General features: G+C 46.3%; 1 protein-coding gene across 3 annotated transcripts; it reads left to right on the top strand.

The window, feature by feature from the left end:
• Positions 1-8,516: 8,516 nt before the first annotated feature.
• On the top strand, positions 8,517-19,588 carry Snf8 (SNF8 subunit of ESCRT-II). 3 transcript variants are annotated; one of them, XM_052756312.1, is made up of 8 exons: positions 8,520-8,659; positions 8,933-8,983; positions 12,302-12,440; positions 14,902-15,006; positions 16,656-16,728; positions 17,583-17,724; positions 18,531-18,605; positions 19,359-19,588. In XM_052756312.1, exons 1-8 carry the CDS (start codon positions 8,606-8,608, stop codon positions 19,494-19,496), a joined length of 777 nt encoding a protein of 258 aa, XP_052612272.1. In that variant the 5' UTR covers positions 8,520-8,605; the 3' UTR covers positions 19,497-19,588. The 3 variants fall into 3 exon arrangements, with proteins under 3 accessions (XP_052612273.1, XP_052612272.1, XP_052612274.1); XM_052756313.1 differs by lacking the exon at positions 14,902-15,006 and having other exon boundaries at positions 8,517-8,659; XM_052756314.1 differs by lacking the exons at positions 8,520-8,659; positions 8,933-8,983 and adding an exon at positions 14,718-14,778 and having other exon boundaries at positions 12,352-12,440.
• The last annotated feature ends 779 nt before the right edge of the window (positions 19,589-20,367 follow it).

Below are 20,367 nucleotides of genomic sequence, written 5' to 3'. Positions count from 1 at the left end.
GAGGTGTGGGGGTGTTGCAAGGTTGTTAGTTAGAAGTTTAGGCTTCCAGGTGACAAACACATTCAGATTTGTGTGTGTTTGTATCTCGCTGTCTGTGTGCCCATGTATGTCTTGTTGGGTACTAAACCCAGGGCTTTGCAATTGCTAAGCAGATGCTCTACCACTGAGCCCATCCCCAATCCTGCTTGCTTATTTGCTTAGCTCAGGTTGGTCCAGAGCACCTTGTGTAGTCTAGGTTGGTCTCAAACTCATGATCCTCCTGTTTCCCCAGTACTGGAATTATAGGTGTGTGACATGACATGCACTGTTATCCTTAGACCTCGTTCAGATCTTCGTCCTAATACACACTGGCAAAGTACTTCCTTACCCTTTCAGAACCTCAGAGTAGTTTAAATCAGAGCTATAATGGGGGGTGGGGGGAGTGTCTCACACCTGTCACCTAGCACTTGGAAAGCCTGGTCTACAGAGTGAGCTCCAGGACAGTCAGGACTATTACACAGAGAAACCTTGTTTCAGGAACAAAACAAACACCCCAAAAACTTGGCAGGCAGAGGCGGATGGATCTCTGTGAGTTCAAGGGAGTTCTTTGCTAGCACTCCCATCCAAAACAAAAAAAAAGCTAGGGTTGGGGTGGGGAGGTGGCTCAAGGGTAAAAACCTTTGTGAAACCTAGAGATTTTGGTCTCTGGGACCCCCATGATGGAAGGAGAGGACTGAACCCTGCAGTGTGTTCTTGACCCTCTGTGGCATGCACGCTCATGTGCACACACAATAAATCAACGTAATAAAACAGAGCAGAGAGGTCAAGCAAACGAAGAGGGAGAGCCACGTATTTGAGGGCCGAGCAGTATTGCCGCTACCCTTACTTCCAAGACGTTCTCCTCAGCTTCCTCTGTCTGCCCCCTCTGTTCTCAGCTCGCTTTCCCTCCTGACCTTTGGGTTCTGGCACCTTCTCAGGGATAGGAACCCATATTTATTGGTGCCATATTGCCCTGCTCCATAATCATGGTTCGTCCCAATGGCCGTCAGCTAGGTTCTATTCCAGAGCGAGGGCCTCCAATCACGAACCTCATGGTGATAGAGGACCTTGATCCAACACACCAAAACTAAAACACACCCAGACTTTAATAATGGGAGCTGGAGAGGGAGGGAGGGAGCAAGTCTGGGTGCCCTCCAGAGGGTAAAAAGGGAGAGAGGGCTCAGCGGGGAAAGTGCTTTTGAGCAAACATGAGGACCTCAGTTCGATTCCCTGCTCTTAAGAGAAAGCCAGGACCACAGCACGCCTTTAACCCCAGTGTTGAGGCGAATCCAGGCAGAGCACTGGGCATGGCCAACTGGTCGAGCTGATCAGTGAGCTCCAGGTTCACCAAGAGAGCCTTCCTTAAAAAATAAAGTGGGAGCCGGGGGTGAGGGGGGGGAGGCGGTGGTGGCGCACGCCTTTGATCCCAGAACTAGGAGGCAGAGGCAGGTGGATCTCTGTGAGTTCGAGGCCAGCCTGGTCTACAGAGTGAGTTCTAAGACAGCTAGAGAAAATAGCAAAACCTCATCTTCAAACAGTAAGGTGGACAGAGGCCGGAGAGACGGCTGCTGAGTGGTTAAGCACTTGCTGTTCTTCCAGAGAACGTGTGTTGTGTTCCCAGCACCTACATGATGGTTAACAGCCATCCATTAACTCTAGTTCCAGAGGATTCTTCTCCAGTCTCCACAGGCACTGTGTCCACATTGCGCACACACATACATGCAGGCTAAACACCCAAACACATAAAAGGAAATAAATCTTTTTTAAAAAAATTAAGGTGGACAGCAACCTCTGGCCTGCACATATATGCATGTGCACACACATGCACAGATACATGGGTACACATGAACATGTACACATACAACACACACACAAATATGGAATGTGATCAAGCCAGTGGAGTTGAGAAATCTCTGTAGGAAGGTGAGGAACTGTCTCTGTATTTTGTGAATGATTTTGAATACTGATAAATCATTTAAAAAGGTCATTTGAACCTGGGAGATGGTGTCAAATGCCTTTAATCTCAGCACTAAGTAGGTAGAGGCAAGCGGATCTCTGTGAGTTCAGGCTGGCCTGCTCTACAAAGCATGTTCTAGGACAGCCAGGGCTACACAGAAAAACCCTGTCTCGAAAAAACAAAAGAAAACAAACAAAAGGTTATTTGCAGGTAGGAGTGGTTTATCTATGCCTGGGTGCCAGGATAAATTTGCTGAGCTGACTCTAAGTTGGTAACCAACCCCTCTTTTCTTGCCTCCCCTCTTCCAGGTCTCAGTGACTGACCTAGCCCAGAGTGGACTCTGCCCTTTGCTTGCTCAGCTCCTGCTTCCGCCCTGGTCCAAAGTCTCCGAGAGAACCAAACAATAAAGTCTTGAGCTGAAGTAAATCCTTGTGTCCACTGTGAAAACTCATTCAAATGTCAGCTGAGCACTCACAGGGCATGGCTGGGTGTGTCCATGCCTCCCAAGGAAAAAGGACACATCCAGTTATTCCTCTGCGCATCCTCCAAGCATACTGGAAACTGTATCATCACACAGGCAGGAGGGGTTCTGTCAGAATCACTGTGTAAGCAAACAGACTTTACAATGGCAGACCTTCATGCTAACCGAGCATGACGTTACAAGCCTGCAAAACCAGTGCTGAAGAGGGTAAGGTAGACGATCTGGAGCCTACAGGAGACTGTCTTAACATCTCAAGAGCAAGCAAGCAAACACAAAAAAGGAAGGGTCTTCTTCAATACACGGGCCTCCCAAGTGGCTGGAACAAACATGCCAGCAGTCCTTCATCTTTAAACACACAAGCACATTACTAATCACACAGTGTGCTGAGTCATGTGGAGAAAGACAGAAAAGTCCTTTCTAGATGTCATGGGGTGAGAAAACAGCCCTTCAGCTGAGGCTGGGAGGGCCAAACAGTGAGCCGGTGAGCTGCAGAGAGCACTCAGTGGTAAGAACAGGAGGGCCAGAGTTTGGTTCCCAGAACCCTCATCCAGTGGCTCGCAATGGCCTGGAACTCGTGCTCCAGGAGATCCAACATACTCTTCTGGTCTGAGAGAGTAAGCACACTCCCTGCACATACCCCTGCACAGACACACATACACACACATAAATTAAAAAAACAAAAACTAAGTGCAGATGAATTGCTAAACAGTCTTATTAAAAAAAAACAACAAACAAACAAACAAACAAACAAAAACCCTGGAGCCAGGTATTGGGGTGAATTCTGAAAGATCAGAGAAGCAGAACCAAGCCACAGCTACCTCACCTTGCCAGCTTCTCAGCCAATCCTGTTTCCTCAGACTGGAAGCCTCTGAGTCCTCATCTGAATGGATCTCAGCTGAACTGCTGCTAAAAGCTAAAAGCTTAAAAAGCCTCTAGTTCCTGGTCCTCACACCTTATAGACCTTTCTGCTTTCTGCCATCACTTCCTGGGATTAAAGGCGTGCGTCTTTCCCAAGCAAGACATGAGATCTCAAGTGCTGGGATTAAAGGTGGGTGTCACCATGTCTGGCTGTTTCCAGTGTGGCCTTGAACCCATCCGGATCTCTGCCTCCAGAATGCTAGGATTAAAGGCATGTGCTACCACTGCCTAACCTCTGTTTAATATGGTGGCTTTTCTGTTCTCTGACCCCCAGATAAGTTTATTGGGGGTGCACAACATATCAACCGAAACTAAGTCAATAAATGGGAAGAACAATGGGGAGCACACACACACACACACACACACACACACACACACACACACACACACGAGCGGAGGTCTGACAGGATTCAGGCCTCAGAGGGATGGCTCATCCTGAACTACGGCACCAGAGAAGATGAGAAGATTGCTGCAAGCTTGAGGCAGCCTGGACTGTAGTGAGAGGGTGACGTAGTGGGACCTTGTCTCAATAGAATAAAATGTTGGGTGTGGTGGCCCACATCGTTAATCCTAGCACTCTGGAGGCAGAGGCAGGTGGATCTCTTAGAGTATGAAAATCAGTCTGATTTACATAGTAAGTTCAAGACCAGCAAGGGCTACACAGTTGGACTCAAAAAAGAAATTTAGCCTAGAGTGGTGGTGCATGCCGTTAATCCCAGCACTCAGGAGGCAGAGGCAGGCAGATCTCTGTGAGTTCAAGGCCAGCCTGATCTACAGAGCTAGTTCCTAGTTCCAGAATAGCCAGGGCTACACAAAGAAACCCTGTCTCAAACCAAAAAAAAAAAAAAAAAAAAAAAAAAAAAATATGTACTTTACAAATATAATTTGAATATAATTATTTTGAGGGGTAGTTGGACAGATGGCTCTGTGGTAATGGGGAGCACTGACTGTTCTTTCAAAGGATCTGGGGTTCCATTCCTAGCATCCACGAGACAGTTCTCAACTGTCTATAATTCCAGTCCCAAGGGATCTGATGCCCTCTCCTGGCATCTGAGAGCACTGCCCACATATGGTATACACACACAAAGGCAAAACATACATATACATAAAAATTTTAAATGTTTGAAATATTCTTAGATTTTTAAAATTATTACTGTTATTACCATTATTATTATTATTATTATTATTATTATTATTATCATCATTATTTATTATTTACTTTTTATTTTCCAAGACAGGGTTTCTCTGCTCCTTTGCTGTCCTGGAACTTGATTTGCAGACCAGGCTGTCCTTGAACTCAGGGATCTGCTTGCCTCTGCCTCCCAAGTGCTGGAATTAAAGGGGTGTGGCACCATGTCCTGCTGATTTCTAAGTTTTCATGGATTTTTGGTGATAGTTTTTTCCCTTCTAAACCTCTGCAGCTTCTGAAGTCTGTATCGTGCAATTATGGGCCCGTCTTTGCTCAGAGGGTTATTTTACTCATTCTCCCTCCCTCTCCCCTTTTGAGAAGCTAGGACTGGAACCCAGGACCTGCGCAGCACCTGATGGCTAGCTATACCTTCATCCTTATTAAGTAGTTTTTACATTTATTTATTGTGTATGTGCACACCTGTGTGTGTGTTAGCATGCATGTGTGTGCACTGGAGCTCCTGTGGAGGACAGAGAACCAAGAGTTGGAGAACTTCCACCACGCAGGCTCCAGGATTCCAATTCTGGTATTCAGCCTTGGCATCAAGGCAAGTGCCTTTTGATGCTGAGTCCTCTTGCCATTATTATCTCTAATGAAGCTGTCAGAATTTATTAAAAATAGGTTTTAGCTGGGCAATGGTGGCACATGCCTTTAATCCCAGCAGTTGGGAGGCAGATCTCTGAGTTTGAGGCCAGCCTGATCTATAAAGCAGGTTCCAGGACAGCCAGAGCTACACAGAGAATCCTTGTCTCAAAAAAAAAAAAAATCATTACTATTATTATTATTAAATTTTTATTTTTATCTTTTTTTTGTTGTTTCTTTGTTTGTTTTTTGAGAGGGTCTCCCTATGTAATTCTGGCTGTTTTGAAACTTACTCTGTAGACCAGGCTGGCCTCCCACTTAGAGATTTGCCTGCCTCCGCCTCTGGAGTATTGGGAATTAAAGGCATGAGCCACCAAGACTGGCACTTAAAATCATTTTTTCATTAATTTCTTTCTGTATGTGAACATTGAAGCTCCCCACAGGGCTTGTTTGTGTGGGGAGTGGATATGCGGTGGCATCCATGAGGAGGTCAGAGGACACCTTGGAGGAGTCAATTCTTTCCTTCCATCACGTAGGTCCCGGAGATCAAATCCAGGTCTTTAGGCTCAGCCATCTCATCTTCTTTGCAGGTTTTGTCTGTTCTACTTTGAGACAAGGTCTCATGCAGCTCATGAGGCCTCTTGCTGGCTGTGTAGCCAGGACTGGCCTTGAACCTCTGATCCTCCTGTCTCCCAAGAGCTTGGATTACAGTTGTGCTTACCTTACCAGCTAGAAATTACATTTTTGTCTGTTTGAGACAGGGTTTCTCTGTGTAGCTCTGGCTGTTCTGGAACTCACTATGTAGAAGCTAGTCTTGAACTCTCAGAGATCTGCTTGCTTCTGCCTCCTGGGTGCTGGGATTTAAGGTATAAGCCACCAAGATTGGCTTAGAAATTACTTGAAGAAAAGGTTTATTTATTTTACTTTATGTGTATGAAACATTTACACACATATGTGATGTATACCACATGCATACCTGTTGAATCCTCCAGAACTGGGGTTATGGATAGTTATGAGCCACCATGTGGGTGATGGGAATCAAGCTCAGGTCCTCTCTGCAAAAGGTAACATTTGCCCTGTGCACACTTTTAGTCCCAGTACTCGAAAGGCAGAGGCAAGAGAGTATCTGTGAGTTCCAGGCCAGCCTGGTCTACAGAGCTAGTTCCAGGACAGCCAAGGCTACACAAAGAAACCCTGTATTAAAAAACAAAACATAACAAAAAAGTAACATGTGCTCTTAACTAATGAGCTGTCTCTGCAGATCCTAGAAATTACTTTGTACATGGGCTTCGTTTTACTGATTCTTCATTATAGAACTTATTGTGGAAGTCACAAAGTTGTTCTGAATTCCTCATGTGCACAGTGGCATGCGTGCCCACATACAATAGTAAAAAAATAAAAAAGAATTGAAAAGAATTTAACATCTTAGGGAGATGTTTGGATCTACATTTGTGGGGTCTTGGATGTCTGAGGGGAGAGTCGAAGAGTTAAAAAGAGTTACAAACTTTTTTCTCCCTTTGTTTGTATAATGTTCTTTCTACAAACCAGCCATTGTAAAAGGCTGTCTATAAACACACTTTATTTATTTATTTATTTATTTATTTATTTATTTATTTATTTATTTATTTATTTATTTATTTAGTATACAGTGTTTCTGTCTGCGTGCATGCATGCCAGAAGAGGGCATCAGATGTCATTACAAATGGGTATAAGCCGTTATGTGGTTGCTGGGACTTGAACTCAGAACCTCTGAAAGAACAGCCAGTGCGCTTAACCTCCGAGCCATCTCTCCAGCCCTAAACACAATTTTTAATTGCAATGATCTCATCTAAAGCCTCATCACCACTCTGTTTTTTGTTTTGTTTTTTTGTTTTTCGAGACAGGGTTTCTCTGTGTAGTTTTGCGCCTTTCCTGGAACTCACTTGGTAGCCCAGGCTGGCCTCGAACTCACAGAGATCCTCCTGGCTCTGCCTCCCGAGTGCTGGGATTAAAGGCGTGCGCCACCACCGCCCGGCATTCATCACCACTCTGTAACATAGTAGCAGGTGTTAACTGCGTGATGCTGTCTCTGTGAGGCAATTAGAAGTCCATGCAGGGAGCCCGTCTGCCACAAGGACAGAACCCTTTTTGACCTAATGAAGCTTACTTGTTGGACTCTTTTGCAGAGATTCTGAGTTGGATTAAGAATTTACAGCTGGAGAGATGGTTCAGAGGTTAAGAGCACCAACTGCGCTTCCAGAGGTCCTGAGTTCAATTCCCAGCAACTACATCGTGGCTCACAATCATCTGTAATGAGATCTGGCGCCCTCTTCTGTATACATAATAAATAAATCTTTAAAAAAAAAAATTTACAGCTAAACTGGGCGGTGGTGGCACATGCCTTTAATCCCAGTAGTCAGGAGGCAGAGGCAACAAGATCTCTGTGAGTTCCAGGGCAGCCTAGTCTACATAGTGATTTGCAGGACAGCCAGGGCCATGAAAAGACCCTGTCTCAAACAAACAAAATCCCATACCACCAAAAAGAATTTACAGCTAGGAACTTGAATTTGTGCCAGACTGCCTCAATCATAGCTAAGTCCTAGTCTAGGCAGTTAAGTAAGTAATTTAAGGCAGATTCCCGAATCTTTTGTGAAATACAGTAACAACTCAGGAATTTGAGGATTTTGAGAAAATACGAAACAAAGCAAGTTGTGCAGGGCGTGGCACAAAACTTTCAGAGTGCTGCTTCTTATTCTAAGAATATTTTATTGCTGGGCGGTGGTGGCGCACGCCTTTAATCCCAGCACTCGGGAGGCAGAGCCAGGAGGATCTCTGTGAGTTCGAGGCCAGCCTGGGCTACCAAGTGAGTTCCAGGAAAGGCGCAAAACTACACAGAGAAACCCTGTCTCGAAAAACAACAGCAACAAAAAAGAATGTTTTATTATTGACTTTTGCTCAAGGTGGCTCCCTCAGCTGGGCGTGGTGGCACATGCATTTAATCCCAACATTCTGAAGTAGAGGCAGGAGATCTCTGTAAATTCGAGGCCAGCTTGGCTTACAATGTGAGTTCCAGGCCAGCCAAGGATATACAGTGATGTCTGGGGGGGGGGGGGGGAATGGCACCTTCCATGGCCAACACTGCACTTGGTGATGTCCCAGAAGCATCTGTTGCTCTGCAGGCCCTGGAGCCACGGAACACCAGGCACCAATCTTCGTGGGATGCATAGACAAATACAACAGACGCTAGGGTTCGCGCCTTCGACGTCGCCTGGGCTTCGTGGAAGGCGGCCCCAGCAGAAGGCGAGGCTGCCTCCCCACCCCCCCAAGACACGCAGACTCGCGTCCGGAAGTGGAGGCGTGACTTCCGGCGCGCGCAGATGACGCACCGCACAGGGCTTCCGCGTTGGGAGCCGGCAGGATAACCTGGGCCGAAGAGAGCTGGGGTCCCGGCTGCGGGACGGCCCGCGGGCCCGGGGTGGGGATGCACCGGCGCGGGGTGGGAGCTGGCGCCATCGCCAAGAAGAAGCTCGCCGAGGTGAGCGGGAAGGAAGCCGGGCCACAGCCTACTCTGCCCGCGAGACACCGAATTCTCCCGGAGCGGAGTTCTCTTCCCCTAAATCGCCTCCTGACAATCTGTAGAAGACAGGCTTCCCCGGAGCCCGGGAATGAGTGCCCTGGAGTGTCAGGAAGCCGCCGATTAAATCATTATTTAAGGCAGATCCTTGCCCTTACATACTAAAGCTGTGGCAGCACAATGGGAGCCTTAGCGCTCACTGTCTCAACTCATGCGGGTCTTTTTGTCTGACAGGCCAAGTATAAGGAGCGAGGGACTGTCTTGGCTGAGGACCAGCTGGCCCAGGTGAGTGATTGTAAGGCTCCAGGCAGGCAGGGAGAGCGAACAACGCTGGTCAACATACCTTTGATGGTATAGATTGTCTAGACTGAAATCCAGGTTTCGTTTTAGGGAGATTTGCTAATGATAGGTAAGATTTTTGAGTGATTAGACTTGTGCATCCCCTCCCTTTTTTGTTATTTTACTTTTTAAGATGGTGTCTCACCTTGCGATTCCCCAGTCTCATTCCTGTGTAGCATATGCTACTCACCACTCCCTGCCCTGTATTCTTTACATATATGGTCGTGGTCAGTCCTCATTACAATTCCATGTCAGTGGGCTGGGAATGTAGCTCAAAAGTAGTGTTTGCCTAACACGCACAAATACTTGAGTGCCATTCTCAGCACAACAAAAGTTTAAACACATTTTCTTTAAAAATAAGGATAACTTCTCCCTAAGAATACTAATATTTATTTGCAAATATCATTGGAGTGGGAATAGCATAGCATTAGGAAAACCTAAGCAAGTTGGATCCATGAGCATGTCTGAAGAAGTTGAGACAAAAACTTTTTATTTTATGTTATTGTTTTGGTTTTTCGAGACAGGGTTTCTCTGTGTAGCTTTGGCTGTCCTGGATCTTGCTCTGTAGACCAGACTGGCTTCGAACTCAAAGAGATCCACCTGGCTCTGCCTCCTGAGTGCTGGGATTAAAGGCGTGCGCTTGAGAAAAAGTTTTTGAAATCATTAATATTACATGAGATATTTTAAATGATAATCTTTAGTCACAATGATTTATTAATGGTGTTGTTCAAGTTTAAACGGTCTGTTGGGCAGGTGCCTTTTTTGGAATTTTGTATTATTTGTTTTTTTGAGACAGGCTCTCTATGTAGTCCTGGCAGTCCTGGAACTCCTGGAGATCCTTCTGCCTCTGCCTTCCAAGTGCTAGGATTAAAGTCATGTGCCACAGTGCCCAACTTTTTTGGTGGGGACAGTGGTTAAGGTTTCACGGTGTATCACTGGTATGGAATCAGCTGTGTTGACCAGGCTGGCTTTGAAATCAGATATCCACCTGCCTCTTCTTTCTCCCCACTGCTGAGATTAAAGGAGTACATCAGTACACTCAAATCCTTTATTATGGTGTTTTATTTTTTTGTTGTGCTTTGTATTAAACCCAGGGACTGGCATATGCTGAGTATGTGTGCCATCACTGAACTGTACCTCAACTCCCAGCCTTTATTTTAAATATCTCACAATAATGAAAATATGCCTCATCTGTTGAACCTGACAGTTATAAGAACTGGGCCCACACAGGAGGATGGATAAGTGATAGGTGCAGGTTCCTTCTCTAACATCACCTTTTGTGTATGGACTCTGAATGCACTTGGGTATTGTGACTGGTGAAGAGGAGGAGGTGGATCAGCTCGAAATGGGGCTTGTTTTAGGGGAAGGTTTGAGACAGGGTTTCTCTGTGTACCCTTGGCTGTCCTGGAACTCAATCTGTAGACCAAGCTGGCCTTGAATTTAACAAAGATCCACTTGTCTCTGCCTCCCAAGTGCTGGAATTAAAGGGTGCACCACCACTGCTCAGCTTTGTTTTTTTCTTTTAAGTCATGATCTGTAACCCAGTCTGGCCTTGAACTTGAGATCCTCCCTATTCAACATCCCAAGTGCTTGACCACATTTCCCAGCTAGATTATGCTTCTAAGAAGCAGTTATTTTGGGGCTGGAGAGATGGTTCATCAGTTTAGAGTGCATGCTAATCTTGCAGAGGACCTGGGTTCGATTTCCAGAACCACATGGCAGCTCACAAGTGGCTATAATTCCAGTGGCTATAGTTCCAGGGCATCCAAAATCTTTTTTTTTTTTTTTCTTCGAGACAGGGTTTCTCTGTGTAGTTTTGGTCCTGTCCTGGATCTTGCTCGGTAGACCAGGCTGGCCTGGAACTCACAGAGATCTGTCTGGTTTTGCCTCCTGAGTGCTGGGATTAAAGGCGTGCGCCACCAACGCCTGCCCCAAAATCTTATTACCTCCTCAGGCCCCTGTACACATGTGGTACACATATATACACTCAAACATTCACACATAAGGTAAATAAATATTAAAAGATAAATAAATAAGGCTGGGTGCTGGTGGCTCATACCTTTAATCACAGCACTCAGGAGACAGAGGCAGGGGATCTCAGATTTCGAGGCCAGCCTGGTCTGCAAAGTGAGTTCCAGGACAGGCTCCAAAGCTACACAGAGAAACCCTGCCCTGAAAAACCAAAACAAACAAACAAACAAACAAACAAACAAATAAATAAATAAATAAAAGAAAGCTCTTGTTTCTAGGGAATGTGGCACATAAGCATTAACTGAGAGTGGTTATTAAAAGAATAAAGAGATTTCTGGTAATTTTATGTGGAAAATGAGAAAGAGACGTTGGGTCAGGAATGATTCCTCTCGGTGCCCTGAAAGTTGTTCTTTGTTAATTGGGAAAGAGAGAGGGTGATGCAGATAAACAACTGGTCATAATATCCCCAAGGTTACAGCTGGCTCTGGGCTGCAGCGTGCTCCACCGTACCAGTTCCTTTTCTGCAGTTGGCTCTAGGAGGGACAAGAGTTAAAGGTTCAATAACCAATGCAATCCCAATCCTTAGTCCTCAGCCTTTCCATCCAGCCTTTCCTCTAGTGGCTAAACACAGATTGTTTGATGTACCTTCAGTTGAGTGGATTTCTCCAGCGAGGAGAAAAAAGCACATTCGACGTCCATGTTAGTATCAGGACAGGGACACATGAAGACAAATACAGGTTTTAGAATGGAGGAGACAACATCATCTCCTTTCTGCCTTCAACACAACTGTGCAGAAGGGTAGATGGGGGGGAGAGCACAGAGCGGAGCATCACTGCACATGCCTGTAATCTCAGGACCTGGCAAGTGTGAGCAGGAGGATCAGGAGTTCAAGGTCATCTTCCACTAATATTACAGTGAGCTCAAGCCCGGCTGGGCCCCATGAGACTCTGTCTCAAAAAAAGGACAAAAACAAAGAGAAAGCACAGAATAAACAGGGTCATTATGGCCTGAGGGAAACTGGTTCCTTTTTTTATCATATTTGTGTGTAGTGTCTGGGCTCCTGCCACATGTGAGGAAGTCAGAGGACATTTACAGGACGTGGCTCTCTCCTTCCACCATGTGTGGTCCAGGGACAAAATTGAGATTGTCAGACTTGGCAGCAAGTGCCTTTACCCCTGAGCATCTCACCAGCCAGAGACTGGGTATTTTAGACTCTTCTCTGCCTCCGGGCTGGGAACCTGTCTGTCTTTAGCCTTGGGTTGCTCTGACCTCCCCGCTGGTCTTTCTTAACAGATGTCAAAACAGCTGGACATGTTTAAGACCAACCTAGAAGAATTCGCCAGCAAGCACAAGCAGGAGATCCGGAAGAACCCTGAGTTCCGAGTCCAGTTCCAGGACATGTGTGCTACCATCGGGGTGGATCCTCTGGCCTGTAAGGTTATCTGTGGGGCCGGTGTTCTTGTAAGACCCGTAAGGGCGAGAAGCTCTCTGTGGTCATCACCTCGGTGGGGCATCTCTAGATGGGCCTGCAAGGACATACGGAGGATGTGTGTTTAGGGAGCATGTAGGAGGATGGTGTCTGCCCTTCTGGTGTGGAAGGTGGAGAGCCTGGAGTGCAGGCTGTAGTCTGTGGGTATCGACTTCCCTTGGACAGTTTGTAGGGCACCTTTTGTTTCTTCCTGACTTTCCTCTTATTATTTTAAAGATTTATTTGAAAAAAAGTATTTTACAGATTTATTTTGATTATTTTTAAATATGCGTATGTAGGGTATGATGTGCACGTGAGTACAGGTGCCCTCTGAAGCCAGATCCCTTTGGAGCTGGAGTTATAGGCTGTTGTAAGCTGCCTGACTTGGGTGCTGGAAAGGAACTTGGGTCCTCTGGAAGTGTAAGAAATGCTCTTAACTGCTGGGCCATCTCTAGCCCCATAAAGAGAAGAATTTTCCTCACTATGTAGACTGTAGACTTTCCTCACTCTGAGCCTCCAACTCAGAGATCTGCTCACCTCTGTCTCTCTAGTCCTGGGATTAAGGGTGCGCGCCACCACACCTGGCCTTGTCTATCTATCTATCTATCTATCTGTCTGTCTGTCTGTCTATCTATCTATTTATTTATGTGTGTGTGTATGGTTGTTTTGTCTGCTTTTTTTTAAAGTATTTATTTTTATTTTATGTGCATTAGTGTATGTTATGTCTGTATGAGGGTGTCGGGTACCCTGGAACTGGAGTTACAGACAGGTGTGAGCTGCCATGTGGGTGCTGGGAATTGAACCAGGGTCCTCTGGAAGAGCAGCCAGTGCTCTTAACTGCTGAGCCATCTCTCCAGCCCCTTTGTTTGTTTGTTTGTTTGTTTGTTTGTTTATGTGTGTGGTCGGTTTGTCTGCTTTATTCATTCATTCATTCATTTATTTATTTATGTGTATGGTCATTCTTGCCTGCTTTATTAATTAATTAATTAATTTGTTTGTTTGTTTATTTATTTGTATGGTTGTTTTGTCCGCCTGTGGACCACCTGCATGTCTAGTGCTCAGGGAGGCCAGAAGAGGGCTGAGTTACAGTTGTGAACCATCATGTAGGTGCTGGGAACTGAACCTGGGTCCTGTGGAAGAGCAGCCATAGCTACTGAGCCATCTCTCTAGTCCCAAGAGAACAATTGTTTGTTTTGTTTGAAGTCAGGGTCTCTCTGTGTTACTGCCCTGGCTGTCCTGGAATTTACTCCCAAGAGAACAATTTTAATGACAGCAGTACCGGCTCATGCCGTCAGTCAGTAAAGGGCCGTATGAAGGAGAAGATAGTCTCTTGATTCTGTCCTACACAGAGGTCAAGTACCATTGGTACTTTAAAGGATGAGTGGTCCCTGACTCAGGGTGCTTTTGCCCACCCTTAAATTTTTTTTTGAATTATTTTTAGTCATGTGTATATATGTGTGTATTGTTTAAACTTATGCCACATGTGTGCATGCCTTCAGAGCCTAGAAGGGGCTGGTGGACCCCCTCATCTGAGCTCATAGGTGGTTGTGAGCTGCTTGACACAGCTGCTCTGAACCTGGGTCCTCTGGAAAAACAGCCGGTGCTCTTAATTTGCTGAGGTATCTCCAGTGGCGTGCACCTCCCATCCCCCACCCCCCTTTTGAGAATTTCAGTATGTAGCCTAGGCTGGCTTTGAACTCAGGGTCTCATGTAGACTAGGTTGGCTTCAAACTAGCTGTATCTTATACCTCTCAAATGTTGAATCACAGGTATATGCTGCTCTAGCTCCCTTGAATGCATTTTCAGTTCATAGTGAGGGGTTTACTAGGACATGATCCCATTGTAAGTGGAGGAGCTCTCTAGACAGCTTGTGTGTGTGTGTGTGTGTGTGTGTGTGTGTGTGTGTGTGTGTGTGTGTGTGTGTGTTGCAGGTCAAAGGACAACTTTGGTTGTTGTTTCTCAGGGTCTGGAAATCACTCACTAGCTAGGCTGGCTAGCAAGTGAGTCTGGGGGATATGCTTGTCTGCTTGTCCTGGGTCACAAGCACATTCTACATGCCTGGCTTTTTTTCAACATGGACTCTAGGATCAAACTCAAGTCCTCACTTTACCAACTGAGTTATTCTGCTACCCTCCTACCCCCACTTTGAGACAGAGGCTCATGTAGCCCAGGCTAGCCTCAAACTTGCTATGTAGCTGAGGATAGCTTTGAACTTGCTTATCCTCCTGCCTCCCCCTTCAGAACGCTGGGATTGCAGGTCTACACTCTGCATCGAAGTGCCTGGCTGAGAAGCTCGTCAGTAGTAAGTGAGGCGGGACTTTGGGTTAGGTAGGAAGACTTCCCACAGGCTAGGAGCTTTAATACAGTATTCAAAGAAGAGAAGGGATGACAGTGAATAATACAGCTCTTATTTTCCTGTCTTTAGCTGGAAAAGGGTTCTGGTCTGAGATGCTGGGCGTTGGGGACTTCTATTATGAGCTGGGTGTCCAGATTATTGAAGTGTGCCTGGCCCTGAAACATCGGAATGGAGGTAAGGGGGGTTGGGTCTTGTGGACAGGGCTTCTGATTTTCTTTCTAAAGTCCTATAGCTTGCAAGCCTGCAGTCTTGAGACATCTTAGTTGTTTCATGTGGTTGAGTCCCTTGCTGGTCTCCACAGCCAAGGCTACGTAAATATGGAGGCAGGAGGTTGGCCCTGTACTCGAGTGTACCCTCATCTGGGTTATGATGTTCTCATTGTGACTATAGGTAGACCTATAGGCCTGATCTGCCTCTGAAGTATGTATCCAAAATATATATATATCATCTCTTAGCAGGTGATGCCTGCTAAGCCTTTGGGTTACCAGATTTATGACCTTAAAATTGGACATCTGGGGCCAGTGAGGTAACTCAGCATGTAAAAGTGTTTGCTGTGAAGCCGGGAGGTGGTGGTGCACACCTTTAATCCCAGCACTTGGGAGGCAGAGCCAGGCGGATCTCTGTGAGTTCGAGGCCAGCCTGGTCTACAGAGCGAGATCCAGGACAGGCACCAAAACTACATGGAGAAACTCTGTCTTGAAAAACCAAAAAAAAAATAAAAATAAAAAAGACATATTTGGGTCTGGAGAGATGGCTCAGTGGTTAAGAGCACTGACTGTTCTTCCAGAGGGCCCGGGTTCAATTCCCAGCACCCACATGACAGCTCACAACTGTCTGTAATTACAGTTCCAGGGGATCTGACACCCTCACACAGACATACAGACAGGCAAAACACTAATGCACATAAAATAAAAATAAATTATAAAAAAAAGTGTTGCTGTGCAAGCCTGATTACATGAATTCAACCCCTGCATCCCACATAAAAGTGGAAGGAGAAAACTGACTGCACAGAGTTGCTTTCTGACTTCCATATGTACATCGTGGCATGGCCACACAAATATCCCACACATAGTACAGACACACACAGCAATAGTAAATAAAAATAAAAATAAATCTTGCTTCCCAGTAAGGGACACACTTGTAATTTCATCACAAAAATATCAGGAAGAATCACAAATTGGAGGCCAGCCTGGGCTATTATAGTAAGGTAAGGCTACCTAGGTTACATAGTAACCCTGTCTCCATAAAACAGAACAAAGCCAGGGCTGGTATAGCACACCTGTTATCCCAAGCACTCAGGAGGCTGAGGCAGACAGGTTTCTGTGAATTCCAGTCGAACCAGGACTATATCGTGAGACATCCTGTCTCAAAGAAAAAAAAAAAGGTTCAGTTACTGTGAGTTGTTGGAGGCCATCTGTCCCACATAGTTGGAGGCCTGCCGTGGCTACCTGACAGAGACACTCAAACCAAACAACAATCAAATTGGCCCTCTGGTAGTGTCATCTTTTTGTTGGTTTGAGACGAGGTCTGGCTGGCTGTGTAGCCCAGGCTGGCTTGGAACTCATGGTCTGTCTTAGTCTCTTGAGTGCAGGGAATCTTGGGGTAGGCCACCATGCTTGTCTGCCTTCATTTTCAGATTTTCCTGGGCCCCCCAGGAAACGAGGTCTCAGGCCTCGCTGTTTTGGTCCGACCTGTTCCTTTAGGAGACTGAGGACTAGGGTGACATTTGTTCCTTGCCGTTGACTGGAGAGGCTGTCATGTATTTCAAGTGGGTGGAGCCATCTAGGTGATGTTTTCATTTTCTTTCTGTCCCTCTCCAACAGGTCTGATAACTCTGGAGGAGCTACATCAGCAGGTGCTGAAAGGAAGGGGCAAGTTTGCTCAGGATGTCAGCCAGTAGGTCCTGCTTCCAACCCCTTGGAGAACTAAGGAGTTTTTTGAAGAAAGGGTCTCTGTGTAGCCCAGACAGCCCTGGAACCTCACTATGGAGTCCAGAGTGGCCTTGAACTCCTGATATCCTACCCACCTATCCTTTTTTTCTTTTAATTTTATGTGTATGGGGTTTTTTGACCACCTGTATGTCTGTATACTGTGTGTATACAGTGCCATGGAGGCCATAAGACAGTTTCAGATCCCCTGGAATTGGAGTTAGAGATGGTTGTGAGCTGCCATGTGGGTGCTCTTTCAGAGGACCTAGGTTTGAGTCCCAGCACCCAAGAGACCAGCCTCAGATAACAGCTGAGACCAGGAATATTGGGAAAAAGCAGTGGCAGAAGACTGCAAGCTGTGCTCTGTGCACATCAGTTTTTCAGAAGGGAGGGGGAGCTAGTATATTCAAGGAGTTGAGTCTGCTCCAGGGCACCGGAAGGGCATTCAAACCCCTGATGTCCTTCCTCTGGCAAGGGGTGTGAACCTCTTTGTGTGTGCTTAGCACAGGTTCTGTGGGTTTTCTTTTTCTCTTCATGAGTTGCAACTGTAATCAGAAAATGTTGCAGTAATCAGCTGCTGCCCCTTTAGAAATGGTCAAGGGCTCTCATTTGTAGTTCACACTACAGCCTGCTGGCCCTTTGGTCACTGTTGTTTTTTTTTTTTTCCTGGAGCTGAGGACCGAACCCAGGGCCTTGCGCTTGCTAGACAAGCACTCTACCACTGAGCTATATCCCCAAACCCCTTTGGTCACTGTTTTACTTACATATCTGAGTGTCGGGCTGATCTGCCAAGGGTCTTTAAGCTGCTCTTCCTCACTCTAGAGACGACCTGATCAGAGCCATCAAGAAGCTGAAAGCACTGGGCACTGGCTTTGGCATCATCCCTGTGGGCGGCACTTACCTCATTCAGTCTGTTCCAGCTGAGCTCAATATGGATCACACCGTTGTGCTGCAGCTGGCAGAGGTAGGGTGTGCCTTCCGAGTGCTGAGGGGCAGTCTGGGCTGGAGTCGGGAACAGTTTCCTCCCGTCTACTGCTCAGGCCTTTTGCAGAGACTGTCTCATGGATGAACTACTCATGCCTGTGCTCAGTCAGCAGACATTTATTGAGCAATTACAGTGCAAAGCGCTTATCAGGCTGCAGGACAGAGAGGCTGTCCCTGCCCTTGAGTTTAGTCAGGTAGACAGACATGCAGACAACTCAGTTTCTTGGGGGCAGACCGACCCTCTGATGTCTTAAACTCTTTTGTGGATTCCTCACAAATTTAGAACTTTGCCAGTCCCCCACCTCAGTTCCTCAGCATGCCTGAAGCATAAACATCCCCCATCATCCTCATCTTCATGACATAGGGTAGAGGTGTTCATTTTTAAATCTGTAATGTAAAACAAGATAAGCAAGGGCTTTCCGTGTTGGAGGATGGGTAGGGTGAGGTGGTGCAGCGGCTTCATGTTTAACTATTTAGATGAAATTTATGACAATCCCTGTTCCTTTTTGGTTAACCATTCTGAATCTTCTCTTGGCATACTGGGGAATTCTCTGTGAAGGTGTAATTTGGTATCTTAGTGCCACGGACCCCAGTTTTTAATGTTGAATTGGCCAGTCTTTCTCCGTCCTCTCTCCAGGTCACCTCTCTGCTGGGGACTTTCCTATTCTGTGTGTGCTCAGGCTTGTTGAAGGCAGCCTGATCAGATAGATGTCCTGCTTCTAGGCAGGTGCTATGCTCCAGGGAATGAACGCTAACTGATTCAGTTCCTATTTTTCCTTCCTCCAGAAAAATGGGTACGTGACTGTCAGTGAAATCAAAGCCAGTCTTAAATGGGAGACGGAGCGAGCGCGGCAAGTGCTGGTAGGTGACAGAGATGGCCCTGAGGACAGAGCAGGCAGCCTTGCTTTATTAAACCCTCTTACCTTGAGGCCTGCTACTGTAGCACTAGCAGAAAACTTAGCATCTCTGCCGGTATCACTGAGAGGGCAGAACTTCCTGAAGCTGGTCTCTTACCTTGATAGGCACACTTGCTACCAAGGGACCAATGATACCCACTAGCTTTCCTGGACACATGAAACCTGGAGCTGTTGGTCAGTTATGACAGTAATATAGTTTGTACTGGAAATTATAGTACAGAGCGAGGGGAATTGGTAACCACTTAAGATAATTACTTCTCTGTAATTACAAACTGTATATTGTATGGTGGATAATTTTGTAAATACCTAGGCTAAGAGAGAATGAAAGAACACTATTTTCGTACCTTTTCCTTATCCCAAGCCATCCAGAACTCTGACCTCTACTTTGCTCTGGGGAGCTGGAGACAGAAGCAGTGACTTTGACACCATATAGCACAGACTGCTGGAGCTTTGCATTCTTTCCACTATCTCCCATTATACTGCAGCTGGACAAGTTAAAATACCTGGTGCCATTTGTTCACACCTTGGCCAAAGCCAAACACAGCATTCCCACGTGCGTGTGTGAACAAATGAAAAAGGCACATGTAGCATGCCTGAGAACTTTTCAGAAGCTAGAGGAGGTGTGGGGGTGCCTAGCTCTCCAAACTTCCCCATAAATCCCTTTCCTCAACTCTCTCATTCCTCTTCTTTCCTCTAGGAACACCTGCTGAAGGAAGGACTAGCCTGGCTTGACCTGCAGGCCCCAGGGGAGGCCCACTACTGGCTACCAGCTCTCTTCACGGATCTCTACTCCCAGGAGATCTCAGCTGAGGAAGCCAGAGAAGCCTTCCCTTGACTGTGTGGAGAGGTACACAGCAGCAGACCAGGAGGGGACCTGCCTGTGAATAAACCTGGACAATTTTGTTTATAAAAAGTTCATTCCAAGTCCTTCTTTGTCCCCCCAGTATTTATTTTTAAAAGTGCCTTCACATTTCATCTGTTTTGTTGGAAGCCTCATTCATCCAGTAAGGATAACTCAGTAACAGATAGCAGCCAGCACATAAAAAGATGTGCACCAACAAATTCACAGTGCCAGGCCACGACACGGTGTCACATGGCTAGCCTAAAGAAAGCTGAGACAAGTTACCACTCCACTAATGCAAACCTCTTTCCATCCCTGCGGGCCTAGGCTCTCACAGTAAGTCACTGTGACTTATCTGCAGTGTCTTTTTTTTGTTTTTGAGACAGGGTTTCTCTGTAGTTTTGGTGCCTGTCCTGGCTCTCACTCTGTAGACCAGGCTGGCCTCAAACTCAGAGATCCGCCTGGCTCTGCCTCCTGAGTGCTGGGATTAAAGGTATGCGCCACCACCAGCCAGCTTTCAAGGGTCTTCTGTAGAGGTTCTAGTTTGAGACTGGAATCTGGTGCAGTTCATGGGCAAGTCAACACTACATTTTGTTCAAATTCCTCACTAGCTCCTGACCAAGTCCTGTAGACTCAAGGTGGGGATTACCGAGTCCCTACCTTATGCTCTTTCACATACACTGCCCATTCGCCCTTTAAGCAGGTATCTCATTTCCTGGGGAGTGAATGCCAGAGGCTGTTGGCATAGGCAGTGCCAAAGCCAAAGCCTGGCTCTACTAGCCCCAGAACCCATTTCCCCTATCACTGCTCTCATGGCCCAGGCTGGCAGGACATAATGTGCATTGGATATCTCCTACACTCAGGA

Source organism: Peromyscus californicus, unplaced genomic scaffold (assembly GCF_007827085.1).
Source record: "Peromyscus californicus insignis strain IS unplaced genomic scaffold, ASM782708v3 Scaffold_3__1_contigs__length_106647218, whole genome shotgun sequence".
In the NCBI taxonomy this organism is placed as follows: Eukaryota; Metazoa; Chordata; class Mammalia; order Rodentia; family Cricetidae; genus Peromyscus; species Peromyscus californicus.
Note: the sequence above shows the minus strand (reverse complement) of the source record. Positions and strands in the feature narration are given on the sequence as shown.

Coding starts and splice junctions, on each gene's coding strand:
- Snf8 (XM_052756312.1), top strand. CDS start 8,606: ATGCACCGGCGCGGGGTGGGAGCTGGCGCCATCGCCAAGAAGAAGCTC. Junction 8,984..12,301: donor CTGAGGACCAGCTGGCCCAG/GTGAGTGATTGT, acceptor CTTTCTTAACAG/ATGTCAAAACAGCTGGACAT. Junction 18,606..19,358: donor AGCGAGCGCGGCAAGTGCTG/GTAGGTGACAGA, acceptor TCTTTCCTCTAG/GAACACCTGCTGAAGGAAGG.